At 40.9% G+C, this 16,901-nt stretch overlaps 1 protein-coding gene and 1 long non-coding RNA gene across 2 annotated transcripts in view; both read right to left on the bottom strand.

The window, feature by feature from the left end:
• The window catches only part of LOC111980561 (carbonic anhydrase-related protein 10), a 39,120-nt gene extending 30,426 nt beyond the window's left edge, over positions 1-8,694 (bottom strand). Inside the window, exons 1-2 of the mRNA XM_024011363.3 lie at positions 8,288-8,694; positions 5,425-5,499 (exon numbers count right to left, since the gene is read on the bottom strand). Coding sequence (XP_023867131.1) covers positions 5,425-5,499; positions 8,288-8,345 — 133 coding nt within the window. The 5' untranslated portion in view covers positions 8,346-8,694. The remainder of the gene's footprint in view (positions 1-5,424; positions 5,500-8,287) is intronic.
• Positions 8,695-11,065: 2,371 nt separating this feature from the next.
• On the bottom strand, positions 11,066-15,810 carry LOC111980575 (uncharacterized). The gene is made up of 4 exons (XR_002879484.2): positions 15,647-15,810; positions 12,580-12,636; positions 11,994-12,163; positions 11,066-11,903 (listed from the first exon to the last, which is right to left on the bottom strand). It is a non-coding gene; the product is annotated as an uncharacterized lncRNA (long non-coding RNA).
• Between the last annotated feature and the right edge of the window lie 1,091 nt (positions 15,811-16,901).

Here is a 16,901-nt window from a genome sequence, read left to right as displayed (position 1 = left end):
AATTTCTGAATGTCAACAAAGCTCCTGTTGCATATCTTCCTGCTTTCTGAGCCACCACATTGTTTACCAGTTGTAGCTGCACGTGTAGTGGGTTCAATATAGTGTTTATCAAAAAAGCACAATGTTTAGTAAAATGATCACAAAATGAAGCCTAGGCATTTTTAACTAAACTATCATTGTTTTAACGAACTGATCCAGGGAAAAATTGACACTGTTGTTGATAGTTTCGATGGCAGTATTTTGGCAACAATTATTACTTTTGCCCCAAAAAATTGGTAATGTGACGTACAGTACATAAAAGCCTTTGTGTCCTAAAACAGTGATGTAACTGTGTTGTAATCCCACTCAGTGACATTTGGTGAGCACAACAGTCGCAAGAAAGAGAGGATATGTCAAACTGTTGAGAACCATGCTCAAAGGGAAAAAAAGATAGATTGCCATGAGTTGAGTGTAATGCTAACTGTTGTATTAACTTTTTAACCACTTTATTTGATTGTTGATTTGGTGGAGCAAGAGCGATAAAAACGTCTAAATAAATGACGAGGCATTCATTGTTAAGGATGCTTCATAGGGCAGATTCAAACAAACGCTATTGTTTTGGCAGCGAAAGGTGCTTAGAGATGCACCTGGACATTACTGAGGCTGAGCAGGAAAGACAACAATTTCCATTAGAAAACTCAGCTAGAAAAGTATAAGTATGTCTAAACCCTCACGTGTGAACTCTCACCCCCTTTACCCATGCTGCATAGTGTTCATGATCTCTATTCCAGTACAGGTATATTATTGGATCAGGTAGCAGGTGCATGCAGCAGGTGCAATGCAGTATGTCCCAGCCAAGAGCTGAAAACCAGACCCTACAGTACAACTACCTCTAGGGAGACTTCACAACACGTGTTGGGATATGCAGCTAATTGAGGTCTAGAGGTTTTTTCCAGAGCAAAATAGTCAGGATATAAACATAACGTTAAAGAGAACAAACTAAAATGAGAACATAAATGTCAATGGGTCTGGAGAGACCACTAGGACTGAGGACTGGCCAATTCACAGCAATCACAATTCACAAAATTCACTCTGATTTTATATCAAAATGACCAGGGAAATCCTCCCCTCAGATCGTAGGGATTACATTTCCAATTTTCGAAGCAGCATAAACAAAGAAGACAAAATTGGGACAGGTTGCCGTCTATTGAACCTGCTGAACTGTGCAGAGACACTCCCGACTCCAGTGTAATGCTTTCCTAAGGTCCTGTGGATATAATTAAAGTGGAGGAATAGCTGATGATCCATCATGCAGTTAACATCAGAGAGCAGATGTCTTGGGATGTGAGAGAACTACAGATGGAACTACAATTAGTTCAAATACCTGTGTTGCAACTGCAATATTGTTTGCCAAATACTAGGACACGGTAGACCTTTTCACACTCAGACAACCGACTCATGAAAACTATAGGCTATGGAGTGTGAGACAATCAGAGAGTAATGATGAAGGGAGAATTGTTCTTCAATAAACAGTGCTTAAAAGGGTGCTGTAAGCCAAGGGGTAATTCCATGGAGCAATTTATTTAAAAGGCAGGCGGGTGTTTTGGGTATTGGTGGGCAGGTAGCAATACCAATTCCAAAGGAGGAGCCTGACAATGTAGAACAACTAGCTAGGTTTCCATCCAGTTGGTGACAGATTTTCATGTGAATATTCTAAAATCTGCATAAAAACAACATACACATTTTCTTACCAGAAATGTTTCCATCAAGTAACAGACTTGTTTGAGGATAAAAGGCTGTGTGTGATGATGTAATGCACATAAAAACAAATGTCCATGTACTGAATTTAAAAAATACAAGTGAGATGAGTTTCCATCACATTTTCAACTCTAGCGATGGAAAAGGTTGAATGTAAACCTGGTTACTGACAAGCTTCTGGTTTGACAGGATAATATTCCTAGGTCTAGACCTTCTCATCATAGAGGATTTAACACCATCTGCTGTAGGAGGTTATTTTGCTCAGCCCTCAAACAAATCAAATCTTACTTTGACATGGCAAGGAGGAATAAGCCACTGTTTTTCTGACCTTTCTTTTGAGAATCTTCCTTTATCACAGCTGTAAATGATTTGGCTGGCTCGGCTATAAATGATTTGGTTGTTAACAGTCTTAAATGTCAGCCATAATCTAGCACCTTCACACAATCTTTTAGCTTTGAGGACAATGTTGTAGCTAATGTTGCTCCAATACCAAACCTATCCGCTCATCCTCCAGGCCGCCATACCCGCAGGTAGAAATACAGCAGCAATATGCTAGAACATATGAGGATGTTCATCACATTAGTCGGTGAGTGGGAAAAGGAGGAAGAGGGGCTTAACATTATTATAGCTCTGAGTGAGAGTGAAAATGTAAAGTGTCCTGTGAATATGGCCTTTTAATACCATTAGAAGATTATTGAGAGCATAGTAATCATAATTCTATTCTAGCCTCRTCCCATTCCATTTAAATTCCCTCATAACCCTTTGCGTGGGAGYGATTCTGTTTCTTCCTTCCGCACTTCTTTTTTGCCCCTCAGAGTCTTTGCAAGGGCGTCTGTGTGTATGTGTGTGTGAGAGAGAGAGAGAGAGATAGCTGGCTGTGATCACTAACTTGGTGACCTACTTTCCAAGACTGCAGCACATACAAATAATAATACAGAGTTATGCTCCTGTAAGAATATACAGAAGGAAGGTGATACCTTTGTTTCTGACAAAAGGTMCAGTTGAATTGAAATCTGTATCAAAAAGTTAATGGGCCAAGGCATAATTGCACTCTTCTTGAGCCTGTTTAGATCAATTCGATTTCCTTTCTATTTCAAAGAGTAAAGTCTTTAATTAGATGGCTACAAATGTACATTCTAGCTGTAGAGTTTCKCYTTTTCATCKAAAAGGGCTTYAGGCGAATGAATGTARAATAGCAAAAACKTCCCACCAACTTGGRTTCCACCCATATGACACACAGCACATACACAGAGTCACTGTCACTTGCTGTGTGTGGATGTCTCCTCTCCTGTGTAAAGGTCTCTGTGGTGATAGACAGGAAGCTTCCCCGTTGCTAGGCTGAGAGGCTGAAAGGGCTCACCCCCTGAGTCCACACACTGATACACTAGCAGCAGACATCAAGTAAAAGGTCAGGGAGCATCCCACAACCTTCTACAAAAGACTTCCAAAGACCTCTGTGTCACCTGCTGTGCTTATCTGTCACAGCTAATAAATAGGCCTTTCTTCTAAGGTAATCCAATGACAGGGTTACACATGGACCAGTTGAGAACAGCGCTGGCCCTCGAGGCAGCGGTTTCTGCTGGTGTCACATATCCTTATAGGAGCCCATTGGCTCATCCAAATTTGCACCATTCCTTGAGGCCCACATTGACAATTGGGGTGGGATGATACCAGTATCGTGACACTCGTTAGTATCGTGGCAAAGGAAACAAAACACAAAGCGGATTTAACTTCTTTAGGAAAACAGCGCTAATGTTGGAAACAAACATCATTAGGTAGTCATCCAGAGCAGAACCGGCGCCAGGATAAAGTGACTAAGGAGGCAGTGGAAATCGGTGAGGGGGCTACATTTTGGGGTGTTCTTGCATTGGAATTATATTGAATTCTGCTTATCACGCTATACCAAAATAAACATAAAGTTCAAATGCAGAGACTACGAGATCATTGAGTGCTTTTGAAGTGACAGGTTGGCGCAAAATCTGTAATCTATCTCCGCTACGCTGTATCAGTGTAAAATAGGGTCCTTCTAGCAGTCATAAGGACACATATTCAGCAGGAGGCGGCAGGTAGAGATGCAAATGAGTTGGATTTATTTTACACAGCACTGGGGTTTCAAAGATGACGGCGATATTTATATTGATATTTAAACGAGCACTGGGTACATGATACACATTGACCAACATGGTATTTGGTGAACGTAGATTAACAGAGCAAATAAAGGACCATCATAGCAGTTGCCCCAAGGCAGATGAACACCACCGTCCAATAACCTTTTGGCAATGCAGGGGTACAAACTTCCCCACATGGGCCTTTTTTCTAGCAGGTAAGAGAGAATTCTCTCCTGAACAATGCACAGTGGATACTGGGGTTGTTTCCAGACTCCCCAGCAGTGACAACTTCCGTGCCACTCCCAGGAATTTTTTTGCGGTGCAGTCCTTTTCTCTCCAAGCCCAGGGAAAGGGTCAGAGTACACCCTGTCACCCTCTCCAGGCTCCGGAGAGAGCTAGGTCATCATCAACTTAGTGTCAGTCAATGTCGGGATGAAAACCTCACACACCCAATCATAGGGCAGACACTCCTGCAGAGCAACCCCTCATAGGAAGAGCGGAGGAGCAGGAAGGAGACAATTGGGCCTCCAACACTTAAACTGGTAAACTTGACCCCGTCCTTATAAATCAAAATCAAATATTACATGCCGAGGTGTATAAAGTTATTCACTAAGCCTACCACAGAGATGAGACGCATTTTTCCCCCGCTTTTTATGGAAACTCAAAGGAGTCATACCTAACTGCCCCAGTGGCTTTCCATAGCCCCCCTACACACACAGTGGCGCGCCCTGTCCATTGTGCTGACAGCGAAGATAGATTTTTTTGCTCTTTTTTGCTATGGAAAAAATATTGACATACTGCTATCGCCCTGACCCTATTGACAATAGTGTAAGTCTTGGCAATTGATTCCTGCAAAACAGGAAGTTGATTCCTGCAAACAGGAAGTCACCTTTCTGTGTATCATATAATAGTGATGTCAAATGTACCTTTTAACGAATAACAGCCTCAAACAAGAAATGTCGCCAGAATTTGGGCTTATGTTGTATTACTGAAATGTTACCAGACTCCACTTGACTCCACAGTTATATTGGTCCTTCGATCCTTCCTCCTTGAAAAGGTCTGAGACCTCTATTTTATTCATTGTGCTGCCATTCTTCTTCTGTATACTTGTATGTCTGTGCTCCCCTTGATTATGGAGTAAAGAAGCACAGGGAGGGAGGAAGATGGAGAGAGGGCTTTGATAAAAATGTCATAAGACCTGCAGTCAGAACAGTAGCGAACCTGAAGCTCCTGCTGCAGAGACAGAGAGAGGAGGAAGAAACCAGCCCATGTCAAGAACACTGCCCAAGAGAAAGAAAGTTGGTAACAAGCGAACCCTCTTGGTTAACAAGAAATGTTCCCTTCCCAAAACAGAAAGGAATGTTTGGTCTGGCTTTCTGTTACAAAACAACCCACTGGACAAAAACTGGTTGAATCAACATTGTTTCCATGTCATTTCAACAAAAATTATTCAGTGTGATGACATTGAATCAATGTGGAAAACTGATTGGACCATCTCCGAATTTAATAGTAGGCCATGGGACACCAAGGCTTTGAGTTCATGTGATGTCAGTGTTTGTTAAACATTTAAAATAATTACCTGGAACAAAGCTCCCTTGGACAGCATCTTTGTACGCCCACCAACCGTCATGAATCTTTGGTGAAATTAGCTGTGCTGCAYTAGGAAYWAAACAAAACCACAGTAACTATCATGTCGCTGAAAATGATCATCAACTCACTTGTTAGAACACTATTAACTTTCACTTCTTCTTAAGTCTAATATTACCTTTAAAGAGAKAATGAGAGAMATTAGAGATAAAAACTGAATTGAGGCCCTGGCTTTTGTGGTCAGCCTGACCACATTAAAGAGACGTAGGGTTTGGAATGATCAAGTGGATACCTCCATTTAATAAGATATGTTACGTTACGGTACAAATAATAATGGCCTGGTTACTTAAGACAGAAATGAAAAGTAGGGAGGTTGGTCCATAACCAAGGGAAGTAGGGTGCACAAGCATTTCACTACACTCACAATAACATCTACTAACCATGTGTATGTGACCAATAAAATGTGATTTGATTTTGATTAGGGGTGCTGAGGGTCCGGCAGCACCCCCTGAAAAATCTGAAAAAAGTATAAAAATAAAGCAACCAAAGGTTGTGTGTTCGAGTTGGGTCGGGGACAACTGTAGCATTTAAGCTAACACGTTCCCTAACCTCAACCTAATTCTACTAACCTGCAACGTACATTCTCCTAACCTTTGTCCTTACCACAAATGAACAAGCAGCCTGGAATCAGAGCAAGATGTATAGTACTTCCTTTTTTTAACCTTTATTTAACTAGGCAAGTCAGTTAAGAACAAATTCTTATTTACATTGAAGGCCTACCGGTGAACAGTGGGTTAACTGCCTTGTTCGGGGGAAGAACGACAGATTTTTACCTTGTCAGCTCAGGGATTCGATCCAGCAACCTTTCGGTGACTGGCCCAACGCTCTAACCACTAGGTTACTGCCACCCAATATGTCCTCCAAGATGCATTATACATTTCATCATCCAATTCGTATGATATTGTTCGGCCGGGTAAGACGTGATACTACACGTCCTCCAATTCATATGATATTGTACAACAGCTATTCCATTCATAACATAACATATCATACTTAATGGAGGGAAACAAATTTAGATCCCAAATCCTATGAATTGCCCCGAGGCCAACTTGTTGTGGTACAGGTGGTAGAGCACCTGCCTCTGCACCACACAGGATCTGAGGATCGTGCCCCCTGTCAGTTTTCCTCTCTCACTACATTGGTGGCAGGCAGCAATGGGATCATTCCGGAGGTTTCTATGGCACTGGTTTGCAGATGGTGCTCTGTGCGAATGGACAAGTCTCGAAGGGAGAGAATACTGAAACACTGTTTATGTGAGTGTTCTCCTCCTGTCTCAGCCTCCAGTATTTATGCTGCAGTAGTTTATGTGTCGGGGGGCTGGGGTCAGTTGATTATATCTGGAGTACTTCTCCTGTCTTATCCGGTGTCCTGTGTGAATTTAAGTATGCTCTCTCTAATTCTCTCCTTCTCTCTTTCTTTCTCTCTCTCGGAGGACCTGAGCCCTAGGACCATGCGTCAGGACTACCGGGCATGATGACTCCTTGCTGTCCCCAGTCCACCTGGCCTTGCTGCTGGTCCAGTTTCAACTGTTCTGCCTGCGGCTATGGAACCCTGACCTGTCCACCGGACGTGCTACCTGTCCCAGACCTGCTGTTTTCAACTCTCTAGAGACCGCAGGAGCGGTAGAGATACTCTTAATGATCGGCTATGAAAAGCCAACTGACATTTACTCCTGATTATTATTGACCATGCTGGTCATTTATGAACATTTGAACATCTTGGCCATGTTTTGTTATAATCTCCACCCAGCACAGCCAGAAGAGGACTGGCCACCCCTCATAGCCTGGTTCCTCTCTAGGTTTCTTCCTAGGTTTTGGCCTTTCTAGGGAGTTTTTCCTAGCCACCATGCTTCTACACCTGCATTGCTTGCTGTTTGGGGTTTTAGGCTGGGTTTCTGTACAGCACTTCGAGATATTAGCTGATGTACGAAGGGATATATAAAATAAACTTGATTTGATTTGATTTGTTCTACTGCCTCTATCCCAGGCCCAGGGTTTTGTGGTACATCACTTGCCCTCTGCACTTCTGGATCTTGGGGTCAAGCCCCACGGTCAGCTGTTCTTCCCACTAAACATCATGTCAGTGGTCATGATGGTAAGAYCATAAGATACAATTTATTGCTGTCTGGCAGATGTAAATAAGAACAGAAATTAAACATACTTGAAAAGTTCCATCTATTGACAAATGYGTCTCTGTCATAGCTTATTTTGGGAKAGAGGCCTCCTAGGATGCAGACAAGATATTCGATGTGTTTGCGATGATGTAAGATGTGGGTAATAATGATATCCATGCAACATGTAAAGAGCATCTGTATGTGGAACACACGCCTAATGTTGAATCTAATCTCAGCATTACAAATATGACAGGCGCAAAGAGATTTTGTGAAATGTTCTCTCATTTGTACCAAATTGGGGGCGGGACAAAACAAATCTATAATCCTAAACACAAATAGCCTATTATACAATATTATGACTAAGATTCACGAGAATGGCTAGATAATCAACGATTACAGTAATTGTGTTGCCAACTCACGCGCAAGTGGAGCAAATATTTGCTTTAGGGACCTTTAAAGACTTGTCATGCTTAAACTTACATTGAAACAATTATTGGTAGACAGCTGCAACACCCGTGCCCTACATATGATACGGTTGCATCAACAGAAGACTATTCTGTATTTCTTTATCCAAATACATTTAAATGTGCCACAATATTCTGGGGTTTGTTCAAACCCTGCAGTTGAGCTCATCACTTCATCTCATGTATCCCATTTAATAACCGCAGGCTTCAAGGCTTACCTGATGTACAGATGAAATATGCTTGAAAAATCAAAAATATTTCCCAAACGATATGCATTCTTCATTCATTCCAAGTTAATTTTGCAAAAGCTTAAATATATTAATTGTAAAGTTTGAGTTCTTAACGATGACAAACTTTGATGAGGCATTTTCCCCAATCCGTCAACTATCCAAGGTGTCACATTCAGAGTGGTGCGCGCTCTGCCAAAATGGTATGCCAAAAGAAAGCGCATCAAAAACCACTACCACTCAAAACACGTTGTAATGTGAGCCATAAAAAAATATATTCTATAATTACGACACGATGCCGTCGTTCGCTTCGCCATTGAATGTGTTTGAAGACCGAGTACGAACTAAAGCTACATGACTGGCTATCTTTGAGTGGACTCAACTTGTCACTGCGTGCCGCAGACCATCACCATGAGTAGACTGGTCTCGTGGACTAGACGTAGCATAGTAGACGTTAGTACGGGACACGTGGATGAGTCGTGGTGGATGAGTGACATAACGCGAAAGTCTTGCAACTCAAAGGTTACATGGTCAAATCTTATCACAGACAGCTTTTGCATTTGAGCTAATTAGCAACTTTGCAACTACTTACTTATTTTGAGTTACTTTGCAACTACTTACTTATTTTGAGTTACTTTGCAACTACTTACTTATTTTGAGTTACTTTGCAACTACTTACTTATTTTGAGTTACTTTGCAACTACTTACTTATTTTGAGTTACTTTGCAACTACTTACTTATTTTGAGTTACTTTGCAACTACTCCGTAGCGGTGCATGGGTAATATCACTGAGGAAGCCAAGGCAGTACATTTACATTTACATTTAAGTCATTTAGCAGACGCTCTTATCCAGAGCAAAAGCCATATTACATCCTATGTTGTGATAATTGTGTTATTTGCTTTATAAGCTATTAGTTCATACGCCACCGTGATATACAATAAGGCAGTGACAACAAAAAGACAACAGTCACACAGTGGCGGTATAAATTCAAATACACATATGTTAGTTTCCTCACAAAACCGGAGAGCAACATCTGTCCAGTGAAGTCCACAGAGCAAATATTGCATGTCACAAGCAGTTATATGACCTGCAGCATGGTCAAGCGTGTTAATGTTTTCAACAGTTTACTAAAACAGCTACTGATTTAGAACCACAGAGTTACAGCAAGCACCATTTCAATTTAAACATCATCAAATCAGCAAGGCTATATATGCTTAGTTTAATTCACTGAAAACAAACTTAAAGATACCAAAAACAATTTAGCCTAATCAATGTTGCTAAATATCATATGGCTGTCCATGGTACCGATTTGTGTCTGTGTGTGTGCTCAAGTAAAAAAAATAAAAAATAACATTGGATTTCACCCTACTTGTATAGTTGAACACAAATCCCATCCTCTTCTATTTCATGTTGGCAAAAACGGTCTATGGCTCTGTCATACAGTAGTACGCTTTTCAATTTTGTTGTCATTGGCTACCTAGCTAAAGTGCTTGCTAGTCTAACTTCCTCGTATGGTCAACAATGAACCAGCTAGTTAACGTGAGCCTACTAGGCTACATCTAGGCTACATTATTGAACTTCAATCGTCTCAGGCACAATATATGAATTAGTTTTTTTACTAGATCACTTGTAGTTTTTCATGTTGTCTATCTGTAATTGTGTAATGACTTGGTGCTGCTATCTTGGCCAGGATGCTCTTGAAAAAGAGATTTCAAATCTCATTGAGCCCTTCCTGGTTAAATAAAGGTTAAATAAAATCAAAAAAAATGTTAGAAATTTTTAGATTGCTGTCATAATCATTGGCCTGTACAGAGAATTAAGTCAAAACCACAAGTCCAAATCCCCATCTCCATTCACGGCTTAGGAAAGGGCCGATTTAGCAAGATAGCTACTGCAGGACATCAACACAAGCAGACCAAAAACAGACACGTTTTTCTGACAATGATGTTTTGCTTAGGATGTGACTTGATTGGTGTGAAGCCAAATCCAAACGGGCCTCCCATGGGGGGTATTTTGCTGTGCCAGGATACCCCAAAGTTTCGCTCAGCTCAATGCTGATTGGCTAATTATTATTATTATTTTTTATCAAGGGAGAACAAATGCTTGCTGGCATCAATCAATCAAATGCTACGGCGGCAACATGTCATACTCATTTGTTCCAGACAGAATCAGATACATGGGCTCGGATGATTTCTCCCGTGAGATTATGAAAACACAGAGACAAAATAGACATTTTATAATTTTTATTTTTTATTGGTCAAATATTTTGGGAAGCCTGGCTTCCCTTGGCAACCATGACTACACGCAATTGCAACTACTTAGCATGTTAGCTAACCCTTCCCCTAACCTTAACCTTTTTTTTGCTAATCCTTCCCTTAACCCTAACCTTTACCCGAACCCTTAGAGCTAGCTAACGTTAGCCACAACAAATTGGAATTCGTAACATATCATACGTTTTGCTACTTCATAATATCATATTGTATAAATTGCTATTCGTAACATATTGTATGAATTGCAATTCGTAACATATCATACAAATTGTAATTTGTAACATATCATACAAAATGGATGATGGACATCCACAAATTAATACATACCATACGAAAGGAAACATATCATACTAAATGTAGTGTCTTGGTTTTTGTATAGAATAATACGAAATGCTCTGAGACCTTGTTGCCATGAGACAGTGACATGCCAGCAAGGTGTGAAAAAAGAATGATGATCATCAGTCAATAGATAAGCTACTCTGAATCTGTATTCTTTACTTTTATTAATTCATGTAGTAATGCATCTTAACAGGGAGGGCATGTACCCTACGTTTTGGCAGTTTGTAATGTATTGCCCAATGGCCATATTCATAAGGCTACAAGTATACATTTGTGTTATTAAATCTGTGCTTATGATACCCACAAACCATGACAGGCCTACACAATACAACAATATAACTTAACCCCTACCTAGCCCATAATATTGGGAAAAATGTAGATACATTTCATAATTTCCCACATAGCTAGAAAATACAAGTTCAATGCAAATTAATGGATAATGTGAACACTTAGAGACATCTGGTGGTTGTACTTAACTAGTACATCTTCAGGAAAAATGTTAGCCGATATACAAACATGGAGGTATTCCACCCATTGTAGACTATACTGTACATAGTCCCACTGCAACACGTATAGGGCTTGGATATAATTGAGTTGAGAAAACAATTATTGTTGGGAACCTATAATTGGTAGTCAGCTTTCTTCTGGATCAGGTGTTGGACTAAGGGGTAGGCCTATGCTGTATGACAGACTGGAGTTTGGGGCCACTGGCAACTATGGGTTCCGATGAGAACTCATGTTGCTCATGTTGCCACTAATGTCAATACTAAGATTCTAACTGCAGGCTAGTAATTCAATAGCCATTTCATTGTTACATATGAAATTCACTTATTTTCTTGCCTGCGCTTGATAGCCTTCTCAATCTCCCTGAGGATTTTCCCCTTATTGTTTCTCATGTTTGCAGATGCCTTTTCTAGAAGGTGATACATCTTCCCTACAATGTAAGACAGTACGAATGAGGTGTACTCAACCATCTCCTTCTTTATTTCCTCCTCACCTAGAGACATGATAAGAAACATCAGGATCAGACACATCAAGCAACCAAGGATACACAAAGAGAAGGAAAGCATAGAATGAGATGAAATACCTTTACAATTATGGATATCGAAGAGGGGCATGTATATGATGGTGGGGTCACTCGGTTGCCCTCAAACACGTTGCAGTCCTTTGGATGGTCTATTTCCTTTGTCACACTGTCGCCTATTTTAGGGAAAGGATTTGCCATCTTTTTTTAATAGTCCCGGAGTGCATCACAATCTGTGGGTAAAGAAGGTGTTAGTGTGCGTCCCAAATGGCACCCTACTCCCTATAGTGCTTTACTTTAGACCGAGACCAGGGGCTCTGTTCAGAAGTAGTGCACTACATAGGGGAATACTGTGTCATTTCGTATGCAGACTTGAATGTGGCCGAACCATCTAGGCCGCGGGTGTCACATTTGGATAGAAATATAGTATAATACGTCAAAGGAGATTTCTAAGTGAGAATTAAGGTTAGATTTGCCTCAAATATTTCCACTGCGCTGAACATCACATCTCCAAACACTTCACCAGTTCATTTTCAAGCTCTCTGGCTCCAGTGTAAAATGTGTCTTGGTTTAATTTGGTTTGTCCGCAAAGTAGACAGATGGAATATTGCTATAGTAATGCTACTCTCACAGAGTAACAGAGTAATACCTTTAATCCAGTCGGTTGTGATCTCCTTTTCATCTGCCAAAGCACATCCCAAGATATCTGTAATTAGTGACATCACCATTGAAGAACATACAGTTTGTGTGGCTCAAACTGATTCAATTAATCACAGGTGTTCATGTATCTGTTACATAGTATTTATAACAGGGCCAACACTAACTATAACATGTAAAAGTGCAACATACTGTATCTATGTACCATCTATTAGAGATGGGCACCAATATGGAAAATCTATCGATCAGTTAGATTTTTCGATACGATTTTGATATCGGTTTACAAAAAAAGATTGCAAATGTCTCTGGGCAGAGAACTGCTCGCTAATTGCCACCTGGGCCAGGAGTGAATGTTCTAGGAGCGTAAACCTACGGTGCACAGACCATTTGGGGAGCAGGTGCTCAAACCAAAAAATCTGCAACCGCAGTCACAGACTCGTTGAACAAACCTGACTGATTATTTAGTTACATATAAGCAATAGATGGCCACATCGTAAGGGCTAATTAAATGACATATTTAACACAAATTTAACGACGACTTGCGAGATGTGGGTTCAGAACAACAAGGACAAAAACTGTATAGATGTTGTTTTTTTGAAGGGGCATGTGCTCTGTACAGGTAGAGCCCTATTTAGAAGTTCTGTGGGAGGAATTTGTGCATGCAGAACAGTCATGTGTTGTTGTTTTTTGTTGCATAATAGTGTAGGTTAACAGAAAGGATCAACTGATATCATGATATTCTTTGCTTATATTGATATCGTGGGATATCGTCATTGTAAATAAGAATTTGTTCTTAACTGACTTGCCTAGTTAAATAAAGGTTACATTAAAAAATATCTATTTTTTTTTAAATAAAAAATGTATCGATATTGGTGCTCACCACTTGTCTATATGTATATAATGTAAACATTTACAACATGTTATTTAACATTTTTACATTTTACTATGCAAGATAAACACTAGCCCCATTGACAGATTCAGTTGAAGTCGGAAGTTTACATACACTTAGGTTAGAGTCATTAAAACTAGTTTAGATTAGATTAAAAAACTAGATTTTTTATTTTTTATTTCACCTTTATTTAACCAGGTAGGCAAGTTGAGAACACGTTCTCATTTACAATTGCGACCTGGCCAAGATAAAGCAAAGCAGTTCGACACATACAACAACACAGAGTTACACATGGAGTAAAACAAACATACAGTAAATAATACAGTAGAAAAATAAGTCTATATACAATGTGAGCAAGTGAGGTGAGATAAGGGAGGTGAAGGCAAAAAAAGGCCATGGTGGCAAAGTAAATACAATATAGCAAGTAAAACACTGGAATGGTTGATTTGCAGTGGAAGAATGTGCAAAGTAGATAGAAATAATGGGGTGCAAAGGAGCCAAAGAAAGAAAGAAAGAAATACAGTAGGGAAAGAGGTAGTTGTTTTGGCTAAATTATAGATGGGCTATGTACAGGTGCAGTAATCTGTGAGCTGCTCTGACAGCTGGTGCTTAAAGCTAGTGAGGGAGATAAGTGTTTCCAGTTTCAGAGATTTTTGTAGTTCGTTCCAGTCATTGGCAGCAGAGAACTGGAAGGAGAGGCGGCCAAAGGAAGAATTGGTTTTGGGGGTGACCAGAGAGATATACCTGCTGGAGCGCGTGCTACAGGTGGGTGCTGCTATGGTGACCAGCGAGCTGAGATAAGGGGGGACTTTACCTAGCAGGGTCTTGTAGATGACCTGGAGCCAGTGGGTTTGGCGACGAGTATGAAGCGAGGGCCAGCCAACGAGAGTGTACAGGTCGCAGTGGTGGGTAGTATATGGGGCTTTGGTGACAAAACGGATGGCACTGTGATAGACTGCATCCAATTTATTGAGTAGGGTATTGGAGGCTATTTTGTAAATGACATCGCCAGAGTCAAGGATTGGTAGGATGGTCACTTTTACAAGGGTATGTTTGGCAGCATGAGTGAAGGATGCTTTGTTGCGGAATAGGAAGCCAATTCTAGATTTAACTTTGGATTGGAGATGTTCGATGTGAGTCTGGAAGGAGAGTTTACAGTCTAACCAGACACCTAGGTATTTGTAGTTGTCCACATATTCAGAGCCGTCCAGAGTAGAGGTCGACCGATTATGATTTTTCAACGCCGATACCGATTATTGGAGGACCAAAAAAGCCGATACCGATTAATCGGACGATTTTTATTTATTTATTTGTAATAATGACAATTACAACAATACTGAATAAACACTTATTTTAACTTAATATAATACATCAATAAAATCAATTTAGCCTCAAGTAAATAATGAAACATGTTCAATTTGGTTTAAATAATGCAAAAACAAAGTGTTGGAGAAGAAAGTAAAAGTGCAATATGTGCTATGTAAGAAAGCTAACGTTTCAGTTCCTTGCTCAGAACATGAGAACATATGAAAGCTGGTGCTTCCTTTTAACATGAGTCTTCAATATTCCCAGGTAAGAAGTTTTAGGTTGTGGTTATTATAGGAATTATAGGACTATTTCCCTCTATACCATTTGTATTTCATTAACCTTTGACTATTGGATGTTCTTATAGGCACTTTAGTATTGCAAGTGTAACAGTGTAGCTTCCGTCCCTCTCCTCGCTCCTCCCTGGGCTCGAACCAGCAACACAACGACAACAGCCACCATCGAAGCAGCGTTACCCATGCAGAGCAAGGGGAGCAACTACTAGAAGGCTCAGAGCGAGTGATGTTTGAAACGCTATTAGCGTGCGCTAGCTAGCTAGCCATTTCACTTCGGTTACACCAGCCTCATCTCGGGAGTTGATAGGCTTGAAGTCATAAACAGCGCAATGCTTGACGCACAACGAAGAGCTGCTGGCAAAACGCACGAAAGTGTTGTTTGAATGAATGTTTACGCGCCTGCTTCTGCGCAATCAGATTATATACTCATATTGTATGCTCAGTCAGATTATATGCAACGCAGGACACGCTAGATAATATCTAGTAATATCATCAACCATGTGTAGTTAACTAGTGGTTATGATTGATTGTTTTTTCTAAGATAAATTTAATGCTAGCTAGCAATTTACCTTGGTTTACTGCATTCGCGTAACAGGCAGTCTCCTTGTGGAGTGCAACGAGAGAGAGGCAGGTCGTTATTGCGTTGGACTAGTTAACTGTAAGGTTGCAAGATTGGATCCCCCGAGCTGACAATGTGAAAATCTGTCGTTCTGCCCCTGAACAAGGCAGTTAACCCACCGTTCCTAGGCCGTCATTGAAAATAAGAATGTGTTCTTAACTGACTTGCCTAGTTAAATAAAGGTATAAAAATCGGCAAATTGGCGCCCAAAAATACAGATTTCCGATTGTTATGAAAACTTGAAATCGGCCCTAATTAATCGGCCATTCCGATTAATCGGTCGACCTCTAGTCCAGAGTAGTGATGTTGGACAGGCGGGCAGGTGCAGGCAGCGATCGGTTGAAGAGCATGCATTTAGTTTTACTTGTATTTAAGAGCAATTGGAGGCCACGGAAGGAGAGTTGTATGGCATTGAAGCTCGCCTGGAGGGTTGTTAACACAGTGTCCAAAGAAGGGCCAGAAGTATACAGAATGATGTCGTCTGCGTAGAGGTGGATCAGAGACTCACCAGCAGCAAGAGCYACATCATTGATYTATACAGAGAAGAGAGTCGGTCCAAGAATTGAACCCTGTGGCACTCCCATAGAGACTGCCAGAGGCCCGGACAACAGACCCTCCGATTTGACACACTGAACTCTATCAGAGAAGTAGTTGGTGAACCAGGCGAGGAAATTATTTGAGAAACCAAGGCTGTTGAGTCTGCCGATGAGGATGTGGTGATTGACAGAGTCGAAAGCCTTGGCCAGGTCAATGAATACGGCTGCACAGTATTGTTTCTTATCGATGGCGGTTAAAATATCGTTTAGGACCTTGAGCGTGGCTGAGGTGCACCCATGACCAGCTCTGAAACCAGATTGCATAGCGGAGAAGGTATGGTGGGATTCGAAATGGTCTGTAATCTGCTTGTTGACTTGGCTTTCGAAGACCTTAGAAAGGCAGGGTAGGATAGATTTAGGTCGGGAGCAGTTTGGGTCGAGAGTGTCCCCCCCTTTGAAGAGGGGGATGACCGCAGCTGCTTTCCAATCTTTGGGAATCTCAGACGACACAAAAGAGAGGTTGAACAGGCTAGTAATAGGGGTGGCAACAATTTCAGCAGATCATTTTTGAAAGAAAGGGTCCAGATTATCTAGCCCGGCTGATTTGTAGGGGTCCAGATTTTGCAGCTCTTTCAGAACATCAGCTGACTGGATTTGGGAGAAGGAGAA

This window comes from Salvelinus sp. IW2-2015, linkage group LG20, assembly GCF_002910315.2.
Source record: "Salvelinus sp. IW2-2015 linkage group LG20, ASM291031v2, whole genome shotgun sequence".
Taxonomy (NCBI): Eukaryota; Metazoa; Chordata; class Actinopteri; order Salmoniformes; family Salmonidae; genus Salvelinus; species Salvelinus sp. IW2-2015.
The sequence above is the reverse complement of the archived record's forward strand: the minus strand, read 5'-3'. Positions and strand labels throughout refer to the sequence as shown.